The sequence below is a fragment of the Girardinichthys multiradiatus genome, chromosome 6 (genome assembly GCF_021462225.1).
Source record: "Girardinichthys multiradiatus isolate DD_20200921_A chromosome 6, DD_fGirMul_XY1, whole genome shotgun sequence".
Taxonomy (NCBI): Eukaryota; Metazoa; Chordata; class Actinopteri; order Cyprinodontiformes; family Goodeidae; genus Girardinichthys; species Girardinichthys multiradiatus.
In genome coordinates, this window is record NC_061799.1 from 37,155,508 (window position 1) to 37,170,350 (window position 14,843).

The 14,843-nt window shown below is 41.0% G+C and overlaps 1 protein-coding gene across 3 annotated transcripts; it reads left to right on the forward strand.

Annotated features, from left to right (window-relative positions):
- The first annotated feature begins 1,688 nt into the window (after window positions 1-1,688).
- LOC124870251 (heterogeneous nuclear ribonucleoprotein C) lies at window positions 1,689-14,506 on the forward strand. 3 transcript variants are annotated; one of them, XM_047368817.1, is made up of 9 exons: window positions 1,689-1,845; window positions 3,692-3,802; window positions 5,149-5,417; window positions 7,016-7,088; window positions 7,249-7,302; window positions 7,478-7,641; window positions 12,597-12,710; window positions 12,816-13,003; window positions 13,959-14,506. In XM_047368817.1, exons 2-9 carry the CDS (start codon window positions 3,798-3,800, stop codon window positions 14,058-14,060), a joined length of 969 nt encoding a protein of 322 aa, XP_047224773.1. In that variant the 5' UTR covers window positions 1,689-1,845; window positions 3,692-3,797; the 3' UTR covers window positions 14,061-14,506. The 3 variants fall into 3 exon arrangements, with proteins under 3 accessions (XP_047224773.1, XP_047224775.1, XP_047224774.1); XM_047368819.1 differs by having other exon boundaries at window positions 7,252-7,302; XM_047368818.1 differs by having other exon boundaries at window positions 1,722-2,480.
- The last annotated feature ends 337 nt before the right edge of the window (window positions 14,507-14,843 follow it).

A 14,843-nucleotide genomic window follows, 5' to 3' on the forward strand; every position in this document is an offset into this window, starting at 1 on the left:
AGCTCCATCATACATCAGAGATCTGATTGGTCCATATGTTCCTAACAGAGCACTTCGCTCTCAGACTGCAGGTTTACTGGTGGTTCCTAGAGTAGAATGGGATGCAGATCCTTTAGTTATCAGGCTCCTCTCCTGTGGAACCAGTTCCCAGTTTTAGTCCGTGAGGCAGACATCCTGTCTACTTTTAAGGCTAGGCTTAAAACTTTCCTTTTTGATAAAGCTTATAGTTAGAGTGGCTTAGGTTATCGTGAGCTATTTCTGTAGTTATGCTGCTATAGACTTAGGCTGCTGGAGGACATAATGACCACTTTCACCTTCTTTGCTAAATTCTCATACTACTCTCCAGTTTTGCATTATTTGCTGTTATTTCAGCTTTTAACTTTGTTCTCTCTCTTTTCTCTGCCTAGAAGCTACACCTGGCCTGGTTCTGTGTCTACCTGTGACACCTTTCTGGAGAGGGGCATTGTTCAAGCTTCTGCTGGCAACAACTTAATGCTCACCCTCTACGGATGATCCACATGGCCCTGTCTTTCAGTGTTTAACCCTTTCTCTCTCCTAGACTTGGAAATTGACTGAGCTTTTACTGTGACTAACTCTCTTTCAGACTCTAACCTTGAAAACTGGCTCAGAGTTTATCTGTTCTTTCCTTCTAGGTGAAACGACAAAAGGAGCTACATCCAATAACATTTACTTTTCCCTCCCATAGAAAGTACTTCTGGATCAGAGCTTCTTTGTTCTCTTTGTGTCTCTGCTCTGTTCTCTCAAACCCCCAGTCGGTCGTGGCAGATGGCCGCTCACACTGAGCCTGGTTCTGCTGGAGGTTTCTTCCTGTTAAAAGGGAGTTTTTCCTCTCCACTGTCGCTACATGCATGCTCAGTATGAGGGATTGCTGCAAAGTCAACGCCAGTGACTGTCCACTGTCTCTACATGCTCATCCAGGAGGAGGGAATGCTGCAAGTCACTGACTGGATGCAATCTGCTGGGTTTCCTTAGATAGAAAAACTTTTTATCTAATTTTGAATAAGTAACCGAATCTGACTGCACTGTTCAATGGTTAGGATTAATTGGAATGTATGTACCTGACCTTTGTGAAGTGCCTTGAGACAACATGTGTTGTGAATTGGTGCTATATAAATAAACTGAATTGAATTGAATTATAAGAGGTTTCTAATGTGATCTCAAGGAATGCATATTTGAAAAGAACCAAATAAACATTTTCGAAGTTTAGTGGGTCGGTGTTAGAAAACCAACTAGTGCAGTTTCTAACTTAAAAATGGTCAAACTTTCAGCCACAATTATGTCAGGAGTTTGTTAAGTGCTACAAAAAAAAACTGTTTTTTCTCAAACTTGCAAAGCAACATTAAACCAAATATTATTGGGGGTGCATGTATATAGTTTAGCCAATATGTATAATTTTGACCATCTAGGAATTACAGAAAATACAATGAACTGGTGAAAAGTCAAATACCTATACCCTCACATTAACAATTTACACAGAAGCAATTTTTCTAGAAAAAAAAATGTAATCCCAATGTTGAATTTCAGAAACAAAGAGAAGATAGGCACAAGTAGCTAAGGCAAATAACTTTTAGTGCACTATTAGTGCAATATATATAAGCTATTATAGTGATAGTGATGTGCTCTTGCTAGAGAGCACCGCCCCTCCAGGTTGCTCTGTAAAACAAAACCAACGCTTCCGCTCACCATCACTGCGCCATCGCCTGTTGCGTTGTGTTAGCTTGCTGTTGAAAGGGGGCGAATCGCCTGTGCACCAAAAAGGACGACCTAAATTGCAATTTGACAGATTTTACGAAAAAACAAGACATTTTGCCCGTAAAGGTCGTGGTGAGTATTTTGTCCCCAGACATTTTTTTCGTTTTTCCCTCCTTTTTCTTTTCTTTTTGGATTTTTTCCACGGTTTTTCCATCTTGCGAGTGGACAGGACAGAATGTGCTGGCTAGCAGGGTTAGCTGGCTTAGCTAACGTGGAAATGTTGCTCCCCCTCAAAGACAGAAAAACGCAGATTGTTTTTTTTTTTTTTTAGAGCCACAACATGTTGGATGTATTTTAGATACACTTTGAACTATTTTTGCAAGTTTGACCTAGCTTTAATTTTTGTAGCGTTTAAAGGGGATATTTTTCTTTGACGGGACTGATTTGTTTTTTGGTGGCTTTTCAGACAGTCGGACAGCTAACGTTAGCTTCAGCTAACAGCGTCAGAGGCAGCATCATTTTAATCCACGATCCCTTACAGATTGTTGACTGCATATTTATGAGACATTTTTCAGGCTTTGATTTTTACACAAGAACTGGTTAGAGTTGTTTATTTTTTCGTGCTTTTTTTAGTTGGTGGTTGGCTAATGCTAGCAGTGCTAGCCAGCATGGAGCGCTACCAAGTCTAGCGCAGGCCCTGTGATTCACACATGAGCCCGGAGGAGGGCGCTGTTGGTGTCCAGGCTGGTGTGTTGTTGGTTGGTTAGGTAATTTTTAGTCACTTTGTTTTTGTGAATCGTTGTCTTCAGACTTTATTTTTTCACTTTTTGCTTTTTTTTAAACGGAGTTTTTCCCTCGCATGATGATTTTTAAAAGCTGTGGATTGCAAGTTATCACAAACATGATAAATACAAATTTAATTAAACATGATGTATGAAAAGTGTCTTCTTTTGGCTGTTATTATGTGCTTCTCCGCATTCATTTAAGGGCCACAGACATCCCCACTCCCCCTCTAAGTCTCAATTAAAGGCCCTTTGGCTACATTTACAAACATGATTATTCAGTATATATATATAAATAAATATGATTATTCATACAGTTAATTTACAAATAGAGGGAGAATGGCCAAGGGGATTATTGGGCCTGGGTCTCATCCAAGGGATGGAATCTATACTTGTACACAATCACATAATTAAGAGAGTTCACTAACAAGGATGCTGTTTTATGTAAAACGTTGTGACTTAATGATGAAACGCCTTTTTCCCATAACCACTGATTTTCATTGGCGGTTTACCTGCATCTATCAGGATATCGTGTTGGAGTGGGTTCTGGTCATTTTTAGTTAGTCTTGCATGTTTTAGAGGTCTTCCATGTTGACCTTTCAATCATAGGGTGCTTGAGCAAAATGCATCTAAGACCTGCAAGATACTGAGTGTCTTGCAACCACAGTTGCCCATCCTTGATATTTCGCCCTACAAAATACAGTTTATAATCCCATTTGTGGAGCTAGAATACAGCATCTTCATATGTGAGTGATTTTAGTTTGTTTAAATGTCAAAAAGCTCTAAACAGTTGGCTTGACATAAGTAATGCTTTTATTCATTTACGACTTGCTTGTAGGAGTTTTGAAAAAGCGTTGTTGGAAACATTTGAACATTTTATTGCTAATGTATGAACTTCAGATTGAATTCTGTTCACACATACTCTGGTCACAATAAACAGACACTCAGGCACAACATATCTGGGTTAGATTAGGTTTGAAGTAGTGGATACTGTATAATGTGTTTTTAGATTGATTTCTTAACCTTTATCTTGGTATTGTCTAGCTTTAGTTTTAATGTGGTTAGCTGCAGCGCCTGGTTTCCTTGGTTTATGTTCTTGAGCGCTGTTCCTGCACACACTCCATCCTGCCCAGGTAAGATTTGATAAACGATAACCCTGCCCAGTTTGACTGAGGATGTGTTTTCTGTCGCCTCAGTAAAAATCCCCACGGGGGCGAAGGTGAAGGTCGAGACACCAGTCCAAACTGAACCCAGCCCACAGTGTCAAACATCAGGCAGACGAGAGCCCCGCACACAGACGATATGGAGTGAGTGATGAATGTTGAATAACCCCCACCTCCTGCCTTTCTTCCCTGTCAGCAGCAGGGGGCAGACTTACTGATGCTTTCATGTCCGTATCTCAACTTGCACCAAGGTTTCTCCCCTGTCACAACTGCAAAAATCTGATCTTAAATCGGTGGTTCCCAATCTGGTCCTCAGGGCCCCCCTGTCCAAGATATTTTTGATGCTTTTCTGCTTTAACACACCTGATTCATGTAATTGCAGTTCAGCATAGCCTGTTAATCAGCCATCAATTGAAATCAGGTGTGCTGAAGCAGGGAAACATCTAAAACATTTGGATTGGGAACCACTGACTTAAATTAAGACTGGTGGTGAAAAATCCTATTAGGGTTTAGAGAACATAACCTTACTAGGCCACACAGTTGTCCTTTGCTGTCTTATCAATACATAACTTAATTTCTTACACATTAAAAAATATCTCCAGATAATATAAAACTAAAACACTGAAATACTTTATCAGTTACTCTACATAGGTTCCTTATTTGTATTTAAAATTACGAAAGTTCCTTTTTTCTGTCTGCCTCACAAGCGTGCCATCTGTTACTGGGAAATGAGGCTTTATTGTCGTAGGTTTCTGTTTTTCCAAGTGAGGAACTTCTCTATGGTGTCTGTTAGGGGAACAAGAAGCATTTGGATTGTTTTTGTGTGAGTGAATGTCCATAGAATTTGGTTATTTATGTTTAGTATTTGAATTAAGCTAAAAAAGTGAAAAGGCCCTGCTTCCTTCTTAAAATAATTTGCATGTTTTGGACCTCTTCTCTGATGTATATTAAAATTACAAACATTTACATATACATGAGAACCTTGTTCCTTTTGCCTGTTGAGTTCGTCACAAGCCTTCATTTGTGTTGAATTCAAACTTATCAGAAGCCTCCTGGTATTTGTTTCTATTTTTCTTCCAAGTACAACCAGTGTAGCCTGTTTAATAATAATAAACAAATGAAGATGATAACTTATGGCTTTTATGCATAGATGATTTTTAGAAAACGTGCCTCTGGTTCTTGGATAGAGATAGCAGTTTTAAATCCCAAAAAAAAAAAAACATCAACTTTGACCTGTAGTCCCCAAATCAGAGCCAATAAAATGAAAATTGTCAGATTGATGCATCTCTAGTTTGCTTACAACATGAGAATGTATTCTTTCCTCTGTTTTCATCAGTAGTTTTTCTTTCCCGTTGATCTTAATTACACAGGAAACTGTATGAAGTCCGACTACTTAGGCCTTCAGAGGCGGTGAAGCGTCTTACATCCTTCCATAAAATCTCAAACGCGCGTCTCCGTTGTGTGTTTATACGTGTGTCTCTTTCTGTCAGGCGTTCATCCTCCACTTCCAGCCTAATGGCAAGCAGCAACGTCACCAACAAAACCGACCCGCGCTCCCTCAACTCCCGGGTCTTCATCGGCAACCTCAACACCCTGCTGGTCACCAAGGCGGACGTTGAGGCCATCTTCGCCAAGTACGGGAAGGTCCTTGGCTGCTCCGTCCACAAGGGTTACGCCTTCGTCCAGTACGCCAATGAGAGGAACGCTCGGGCTGCCGTCACAGGCGAGGACGGGAGGATGATCGTCGGGCAAGTGCTCGGTGAGGACTCAGGTTTTTGAACGTACCTAAACCAGGGTTGTTATTGTAAAATCCTCTTTAAACAGAACTACAAGCTGTGCTTTAGATGTAGACGTCTCCCTCCATGTAAGCATGGGCTTGTTAAGGCTATCAGGGAGACTTGTCTCCCCCCATATCCTTCTGTTCTTACGCACTGCTGCTCAGCTGGCTTAAAAAAAAAAACAACTCTGTTTTTACAACTTGCAACAAAGACAAATTTAGCTTGTTTGGAGATATTTCCAGTTGCCAAAGAAAAAACATGTTGTGGAAACAAAAGCAGCTCCACTCATCATTCCAATTAAGGTAACAGTGTTAAAAGTACAAATGGCTTGCTACACGCAGCAGACAATCCCACCTAATGAACCAGCCCAATTAACTTCTTACTCCCAAGAGCAGAACAGAAAGTTTGAACAAGAATAAAGTGACTTTATCTTCATTGGTGGCTCATCATTAGCCCCTGGTCTCTTCAGCCGCTCATCATGCATCCCATTTGTGTTTCTGTGGATCGCAACGAAACTTTACAGCATCCAAGACCTTGTTTGTCATTTCCCAATAAGACTTGTTTCAAAACACTTGTTTAACTTAGGTTATTTTACCAAATGTTTGCTTCGGTGCAACCGCCCAGTCACCGGAGATAAATGCAGCGGCAGACTCCGTTCCATAGCAACAAAGAGGAAAAAAAGCTTTTACTTGTTAAAATGTTTGGCAAAAATATTAAACAATAAATTCCATACAAAATTGTTGACTTAAATACATGCATTTTGTTTTTAAATAAAAGCAGGTGGATCATGTCTTACTTTTTTTGTTATAAAATGCCTAAAGATGACATTCGTTGTGAACTGGTGCCATATAAATAAAATAAATAAAATCTTGTGTAAAAACATGCAAAAATCAGTTTTGTTTAGGAGCTTTTTTCCTAAAAATATTTCTCACATTTTTGCAAGATAATAAACATCACAGCAAGGAAAAAGAACATAAACATAATTTTTATTGTAATTTTTAAAGTCTCCCAGTATAGGTGAGCTTTGTTCTGTGAAGGCCTCAAAGGGTTGGAACATTAGTGAACCAAAAACATCACGATTAACAACCACAGAAGCAGCCGTGAAGCCCATGGTTACTCTGGAGGAGCTGCAGAGAGCCACAGCAGCTCAGGTGGGAGGATCTGTCAACAGGACTACAATCAGTCCAGGAATTCTGGCCTTTATTGGAAAAGTAGCGAGAAGAAAGGACTTGTGGGATAAAAGATGCAAGATGTTTCTTTTTTCAGTTTGTCATGAGCAACCTAAAACCTAAAGTAGCAAAATACATAAAAGAAAACATGAGACCAATCATATTTTCTCAATAAAAGCTCACAGCTTGATAAAAGAAACACATTTATAAAATTCGAATGAGAAACACCAATATTAACCAGACAGGGTTTCTACAGGAATTGATCAGTTTGAACCAAAAATGCAGCGAAGTTACAACAATGTAATCGTAAGAGTTTAGCTTTATTTAGGTTCAAGTTTTACATGTTTTGTCTGAAACGTTTTGTTTTTATGATCGGTCTGTTAATGAGCTGTTATCTGATTTTATCTCAGACTGCAACCTTGCTGGAGAACCAAAACCACACAGGTCAAAAACCTCCAAACGCTCTGCTGGAGACATGTACAGGTCAGTGTCTGGGACTCGGTCACAAAAATGTTTGAAGCTTCTCAAGAAAAAACTGTCTCTACTTACTGGTGCGAAGAGAACCGATCAGTACGGACTGCTTTTGTTTTGTTTGTTGACGGGTTTTGCATATTTTCATTGACTTTGTTTATCTTCTGTGTAGCAGTAGCTCGTCGTTTGACCTGGACTATGATTTTCAAAGAGATTACTATGACAGGTGAGTGAAAACTGAAACGATCACGCACACGAAGTCTGAATGCAAACACTTTCTGCCACATTATAGATGCTCTAATTCAAACAAAGTGCTTCGACGATGATCTAGTGGGACCCTCCCCGTTCACAGCCGCTAGACGAGGGTTCAGTTTGATCATGGTTTCTGTATCTGATTCCAGAGTGTACTCGTACCCGTCCCGAGTCCCCGCTCCGCCTCCTCTGTCACGGGCCGTGATCCCGTCCAAACGCCCGCGGGTCAGCCTGAGCGGAGGAAGCAGCCGGCGAACCAAGACCAGCTTCTCTTCGTCCAAGAGCAGCCAAAGGAATTCATCGTCCAGAACAAGTCAGTTCACTGCCTTGTCATAGTTGAGATAATTCAGATCTGTGCCAATTTTTATGAAAATAATCAAAGAGGTTGACAGTCCAGCGATACTGATGGGTGTTGAGCCCTGCCAACGATCTAACTCGGACTCGACCTGACACGGCCCTGCGAGACTCTGCTTACCCACATCTCATCACATTACAACATAAAACCTCAGTGTGTTTCATCTGGATTTTATCAGATAGACCAACACAATGTGGGGAATTAGAAGAAAAATAACTCATGGTTTGAGTTTTTCAGGAACATCCAGAACGTTGGACTCCAGCTGCAGTCCTTGAGATCTATTTTCACATCTATAGTTTGACTTTGGTCCAAATTGATTGATGAGTTTACCTTGTAACTTCAAGAAAAGTCAGAGAAAACTCCAAGTGAACCAAAACCAGGCGAGAACATTCAGCCCGTATGTTGGTCGGATGTGTGCAGGGGGCGGAGAACCAAATGTAAATACAGGAAGCAGATGCTGTGTTCCTTGCTAGTAGAAAACAGAGAATTGTATCATATAGTTTAGTGTTTCTTTGTTGGGTGTCGGGTAAGATCATCTGAGAAGTATAGCGAACAATTTTGAGAAGATGTTCTGAATGTTACATAGGCCTTTACAGGAAAGACATGTAGCCATTGTTTATTAGTTTGTTTACTCTACCGCTTCCCACAATGCAACTCAAACCTGGCTACGTTAGGTTGTTTGGCTCAAGCTTGCTGCATACACCCGGTAGCTGACTCGGATTACGTTCACACCATAAACGAACTGCTCTAGAGTTTGTTTAGGTCTGTACCGGCACCACCTACTCCGAACAGACTCTGTACGGAAGTTCGGTCGGTGCTCCAGTGCAATGACTGTGTTCACTTCGACACAACCGAACCTCACCGAGGGGGAAACGAACCAGAGTTCCCGGACTAAACACTTCAGGTGTAAAAGCAGCCTTGGGGCGCATTCACACTGCTGGTCTGGTCCAGCATTCTGTAAAAGTGAAGAAATTCACACCTGTAGGAGGCCTGGTTTGCTTTCACACAGAGTATTTTAAAAGTTTTTTTTGTCTTGCCACTCTTCCATTATTAAGGTTTGTAGAGTGCCCAGCTAATAGTTGTCCCATCAATTGATTCTCCCACCTGAGCTGCAGATCTCTGCAGCTCTTCCAGAGTTACCCTGGGCCTCTTGGCTCCTTGCCATGTCTGTCAGTTTTGGAGCGCTGCCATGTCCCATTATGTTTTCAGTCGTAACCAATCTTTCCATTTTCAGATGATTAATTTAAAGTGGCCCCATGAGATATTTTATAACCTAATTCTGCTTTAAACTTCTCCACAGCTTCATCCCTGACCTTTCAGCTGTGTTCCTTGGTCTTCATGATGCTGTTTGCTCTGTTACAGACCACTGAGGCTTTCACAGAAACTCTGGATTTATACTCTGATAAAATTACACACATGTGGACTCTATTTGCTAATTAGGAGTCTTCTAAAGAAAATAAGTTGCTCTGGGTTTTATTTAAGGGGGTCAGAATGAGGGAGACTGAATACAGGTCCTTCTCAAAATATTAGCATATTGTGATAAAGTTCATTATTTTCCATAATGTCATGATGAAAATTTAACATTCATATATTTTAGATTCATTGCACACTAACTGAAATATTTCAGGTCTTTTATTGTCTTAATACGGATGATTTTGGCATACAGCTCATGAAAACCCAAAATTCCTATCTCACAAAATTAGCATATCATTAAAAGGGTCTCTAAACGAGCTATGAACCTAATCATCTGAATCAACGAGTTAACTCTAAACACCTGCAAAAGATTCCTGAGGCCTTTAAAACTCCCAGCCTGGTTCATCACTCAAAACCCCAATCATGGGTAAGACTGCCGACCTGACTGCTGTCCAGAAGGCCACTATTGACACCCTCAAGCAAGAGGGTAAGACACAGAAAGAAATTTCTGAACGAATAGGCTGTTCCCAGAGTGCTGTATCAAGGCACCTCAGTGGGAAGTTTGTGGGAAGGAAAAAGTGTGGCAGAAAACGCTGCACAACGAGAAGAGGTGACCGGACCCTGAGGAAGATTGTGGAGAAGGGCCGATTCCAGACCTTGGGGGACCTGCGGAAGCAGTGGACTGAGTCTGGAGTAGAAACATCCAGAGCCACCGTGCACAGGCGTGTGCAGGAAATGGGCTACAGGTGCCGCATTCCCCAGGTCAAGCCACTTTTGAACCAGAAACAGCGGCAGAAGCGCCTGACCTGGGCTACAGAGAAGCAGCACTGGACTGTTGCTCAGTGGTCCAAAGTACTTTTTTCGGATGAAAGCAAATTCTGCATGTCATTCGGAAATCAAGGTGCCAGAGTCTGGAGGAAGACTGGGGAGAAGGAAATGCCAAAATGCCAGAAGTCCAGTGTCAAGTACCCACAGTCAGTGATGGTCTGGGGTGCCGTGTCAGCTGCTGATGTTGGTCCACTGTGTTTTATCAAGGGCAGGGTCAATGCAGCTAGTTATCAGGAGATTTTGGAGCACTTCATGCTTCCATCTGCTGAAAAGCTTTATGGAGATGAAGATTTCATTTTTCAGCACGACCTGGCACCTGCTCACAGTGCCAAAACCACTGGTAAATGGTTTACTGACCATGGTATCACTGTGCTCAATTGGCCTGCCAACTCTCCTGACCTGAACCCCATAGAGAATCTGTGGGATATTGTGAAGAGAACGTTGAGAGACTCAAGACCCAACACTCTGGATGAGCTAAAGGCCGCTATCGAAGCATCCTGGGCCTCCATAAGACCTCAGCAGTGCCACAGGCTGATTGCCTCCATGCCACGCCGCATTGAAGCAGTCATTTCTGCCAAAGGATTCCCGACCAAGTATTGAGTGCATAACTGTACATGATTATTTGAAGGTTGATGTTTTTTGTATTAAAAACACTTTTCTTTTATTGGTCGGATGAAATATGCTAATTTTGTGAGATAGGAATTTTGGGTTTTCATGAGCTGTATGCCAAAATCATCCGTATTAAGACAATAAAAGACCTGAAATATTTCAGTTAGTGTGCAATGAATCTAAAATATATGAATGTTAAATTTTCATCATGACATTATGGAAAATAATGAACTTTATCACAATATGCTAATATTTTGAGAAGGACCTGTAAATATCTATGCCAGGCTTTTTAGGTTGTTTGTATAAGGAAACTATCATTTTACCCCATTTTGATTTTGGGTTGCAAACTAGCAGTCTTTTTTTTATTCAAATTACATGATTATAACCCGAGTTACATTTTGGAGTTGCGTGCATTAAAATAAAAACAACCTTTGCAGAGCCTCACTCTGAACAAAAAACTAATATTGCACCGTTTTCGGTGTTCCAGTACATGCACTTGTGTTTTTGTTGCTTAACAAATTCTCAGGATAACCATGACCTGAACTACTGAGAATATGCACAGACTAAACTGTTGTAAAGACAAACATTACATTTCTATTTCGCTTTATCCACGGAAAAGCCTGAAGATCCCAGAAAGTGGGGGTTATGCATGATCTTTATGTTTCCTGCACCGTGTCTGTTTATCACCGTCACAAACTCCCGTTCACTTCATTTCCATGATGACGAGTTTCTGTTTGCCTTATTTTTATGACTTGAATGCAAATGGGGGTTTTTTTCTGCCTGGAAACTTTTCACTGACTATCAATGATGTTCAGCCCACGTTTTCCGGACACATTTCTTTCATTTCCATTATCACAGTAACATTTTCTGTGAGCCTAAGCATTAACCCCCAAGAGCAGCTGGAGACCATCCAGCTAGGCAAATTAATTGTTAGCATGCAGAGGGTGAATGCACAGCACTCAGAATATGACATGTAACCAAACCTCTGTACAGTCATATTCAGTCAGTTAGAATATGCGTTCCAATGAGGCTCATTTGTCAGATTTAAAAGTACTTTCCTAAAATAACAACTTTGAAGCAGGTATGAAACAAACATTTCATTAAGCCCACATTTCTGCATTAAAAAAGTGTTTTGTTATTGGTCTGATCTAATTTTCTAATCTTAAATCTCATTTTAATTAGCTGTAAGCAAAAAATAATCATAATTAACAGAAATGTTGGCTTTTGACTCGTCAGTCTGTGTGTAAATAGTCCATATAATGTGTTTTACTTAGTGATATGAGTTACTGAAATAAATGACCTTTTCAATAATCTAATTTATTGAATGACTGTATATTGCGCGGCTCTAAGTGAAATGCTTCTTTTAATGTTTCACCTTTCATTCTCAGAAGATAACTAGAAGCAGTTGTGCTTTATCAAACAATTTTACTAAAGAAAATGAATTTAAAAATCCCCCCCCCCCCCCAGCTAACATTGAGCGCTGGTGTATATAAATAAAAGGGAAGTCAGCCCTCTTCTCCTAGGGGCAGACGATGAGTTTAATAAGACAGTTTCTAAAAGAAGGAATGCAGTAGTTCCCAGGTCCTCCAGAACTTGTACGATTTGTTCCCGAGTCAACTTCTCAAGGGGAATAAAAGCAGAAATCTGTCTTTTCCACATGTCGACTGTGGTGACCTGGGGAATTTGTAGCCAGAAACAGAAGAGTTACCAACAGAGATTTGGGCTCCATGCTAAGTAAATCGTCTGGAGAATGGTGAAGCAGACAGACAGAAGTCAGCAAATATATTTTACCAGTGACAACCTGGATTACAACGTGACGCCCCTTCCAGAAGGTCTGAATATGGTCACATGACCAATACCAGTGGAAAAATGTACCTTTTTGTGAATTATACGTTTATAACAAAAGTTCAATGGGTCAGGGAACATTCTCTGGAGGCAACTTGGTGTGTAATAAAGTTAAATTAAAAAACATGAAGTTCTCCTCAAACAATTTTAATAGATTGTAATGTTTAGGATGTTAATATTGTATAAAGGTCTTTAATCTGCCTCTTGTTTCCCTGCAGTGAGAGTGGACGAGCTGCAAACCATCAAGCGTGAGCTGTCGCAGATCAAAAGCAAGGTGGACGACCTGCTGGAAAGCCTGGAGCGAATGGAGAAGGACCACAGCAAGAAGTCTGGTACGAGGACCGCAGTTTTGGTAGTTTACCTCTATGAGAGTCGTGGACTTCATCTTAGGCAACAGGTTTTTGTTAATGAAAACACCTCCTGATGTTTGTAAGCAGCGAAGAGCATAAAGCCAGAGCCAGGAGAGGTGACTTCACCTCCACACTCCAGCAGTAAGAAGAGTGACGGAATAAAGAGAGACAGGGAGAGCCAGAACATGAACAACTCTGATGAAGAGGAAGAGGACGAAGAGGAGGAGGAGGAAGAAGAAGAGGAAGAAGAGGGAGACCTGCTGGAGGAGGAAGAGGTGAGATTACAAAGTTTGGCTTGATGAGGGTGTGGTGGGTTCTCCAGAGTCCTGCTACGGACCTAAATATTTGATTCAGGTGAGACACGTCTAGATGCAGGACACCGGCCTCCAGGCTGGAGTTTGACATCTGTGCCCTGGAATGAGGTAGATTTTGTGTTTAATAAACCCTTCCTGTGCTGAGTTTGCCATATAGAGTCCATGATGCCATACACTCTTGATATGGTTCAAATGAAGAGAATCCAGCCCACAGCACCACACATTCTCCACAGTCCTCAACAGTGATGATTAGATGCTTCTCTAGAAATGAATCTATTGTTTTGCACTGAACCCTCCTGGAGTGTTGGTTGCTGAAAAGCTTTCTTAGTCGCATCAGATCAAACCCCACAGTTCCAGTTAAAGTTCCAGTAGAGTTGACCAAACTGCACATTATCTTTTGTGATGGCCAGACAAGAAAAATCCATTTTGTTTTTTAGGTTTTGGCATGCCTCTCAAATAGGTGTTTTTAAGAAACATCCACACATGTGCTTTCAGTTAACTCAAATGTTGTTTATTAACCTGAAAAGCTATCAAAGATATTTTTTTCGGCACTAGTGGCCTTTATTTATTTATTTTTTACAGTAGGGAGACAGGAGAGAGGGGGAGACATTTGGCAAATGTCGCCGGCCGCTTCGAGGGTCGCGCGCTTAACCCCTACACCATCATCACCGCGCCAACCTGAAAAGCTATCAAAAGCAAATCCTCATCTGGGCTTTCCCACATTGTTCAAAAAGGCATAATAATCTTAGTGTATGTAAACTTCTGAATTTAAGAAGAACAATAAAAACGTCTTTATTATTATTATCGCAAACAGAAAACATTTTGGTAATTCTAACTGACCTAAAACAGGATTTTCCTCATTACTAGTTTCAACATTGCAGTTCTGCTCACAGCTCTGTTTGGCTCCACCCTTCAGGTAAAGAGCCAGGAGAGGGAGGAGGAAGACGAGGAAGAGGAGGAAGGAGAGCACGTGGAAGGAGACGAAGACGACAGCGTCAACGGTGACGACGACTCGTAGGCCAAGACTACACGCAGCTTCCACAAGGAGCTCGGACTCCTGCTTTAACACTCACGATGTAGATAGAAACACAAGTGTGCACACAAAAACACAAGCATGGTGCGCACACCTTATTGTCATGTTGTTTCTGAAGATTTCCTTTTAGTTTCTTAGTTGTCACGTATTACTGTAACACGACTATCTAGCTGTAGGTTTGTGTTTGTGCTCGTCTTCAAGGAGAGACAGGAACATGGACTGATAATGTTCTCAGAGACAACATCTCGACGGACATCTCGTATAGCGAAGACGGGAAGTCAGCCACAGATTAGTTTTTAGCTTCCTCAGCCCGTTTGTTTGACCTTGTGTGTATGTTCATGTCAGTTTTTTATATATATAAATATATATAAACACACTTTTTAGTTTAACTGTAAAGAAATAAATTGCAATAAAATAATAAAATCAAGTGAGCCAAGACTCTGCTCTTCTTATCAATTCAGCATGAACTAGAATAAAGCAAGAGATTCCCAGCTTTGAATTTCATCTATTTACACTTTCGCTTTGACTAAAGACATGCTACGGTCTCATGATATAAAACAGGTTTGATTATGTGGTAAGGTATTCAAGTCTATTTTAAAAGAAAACAGGAGGAAGGGAGCCTTTTCGACATGCCCCGGGGCGTTGGAGCGGGGTAAAGCTCGCATCTCATGTACGCAGGCTTGGTCCTCGACACGGCTGTTATTTTTTCATACAAAGATAAGCTGAATCACAATCAGCTTTATTGCCAAGTTCGTACATACAAACAAG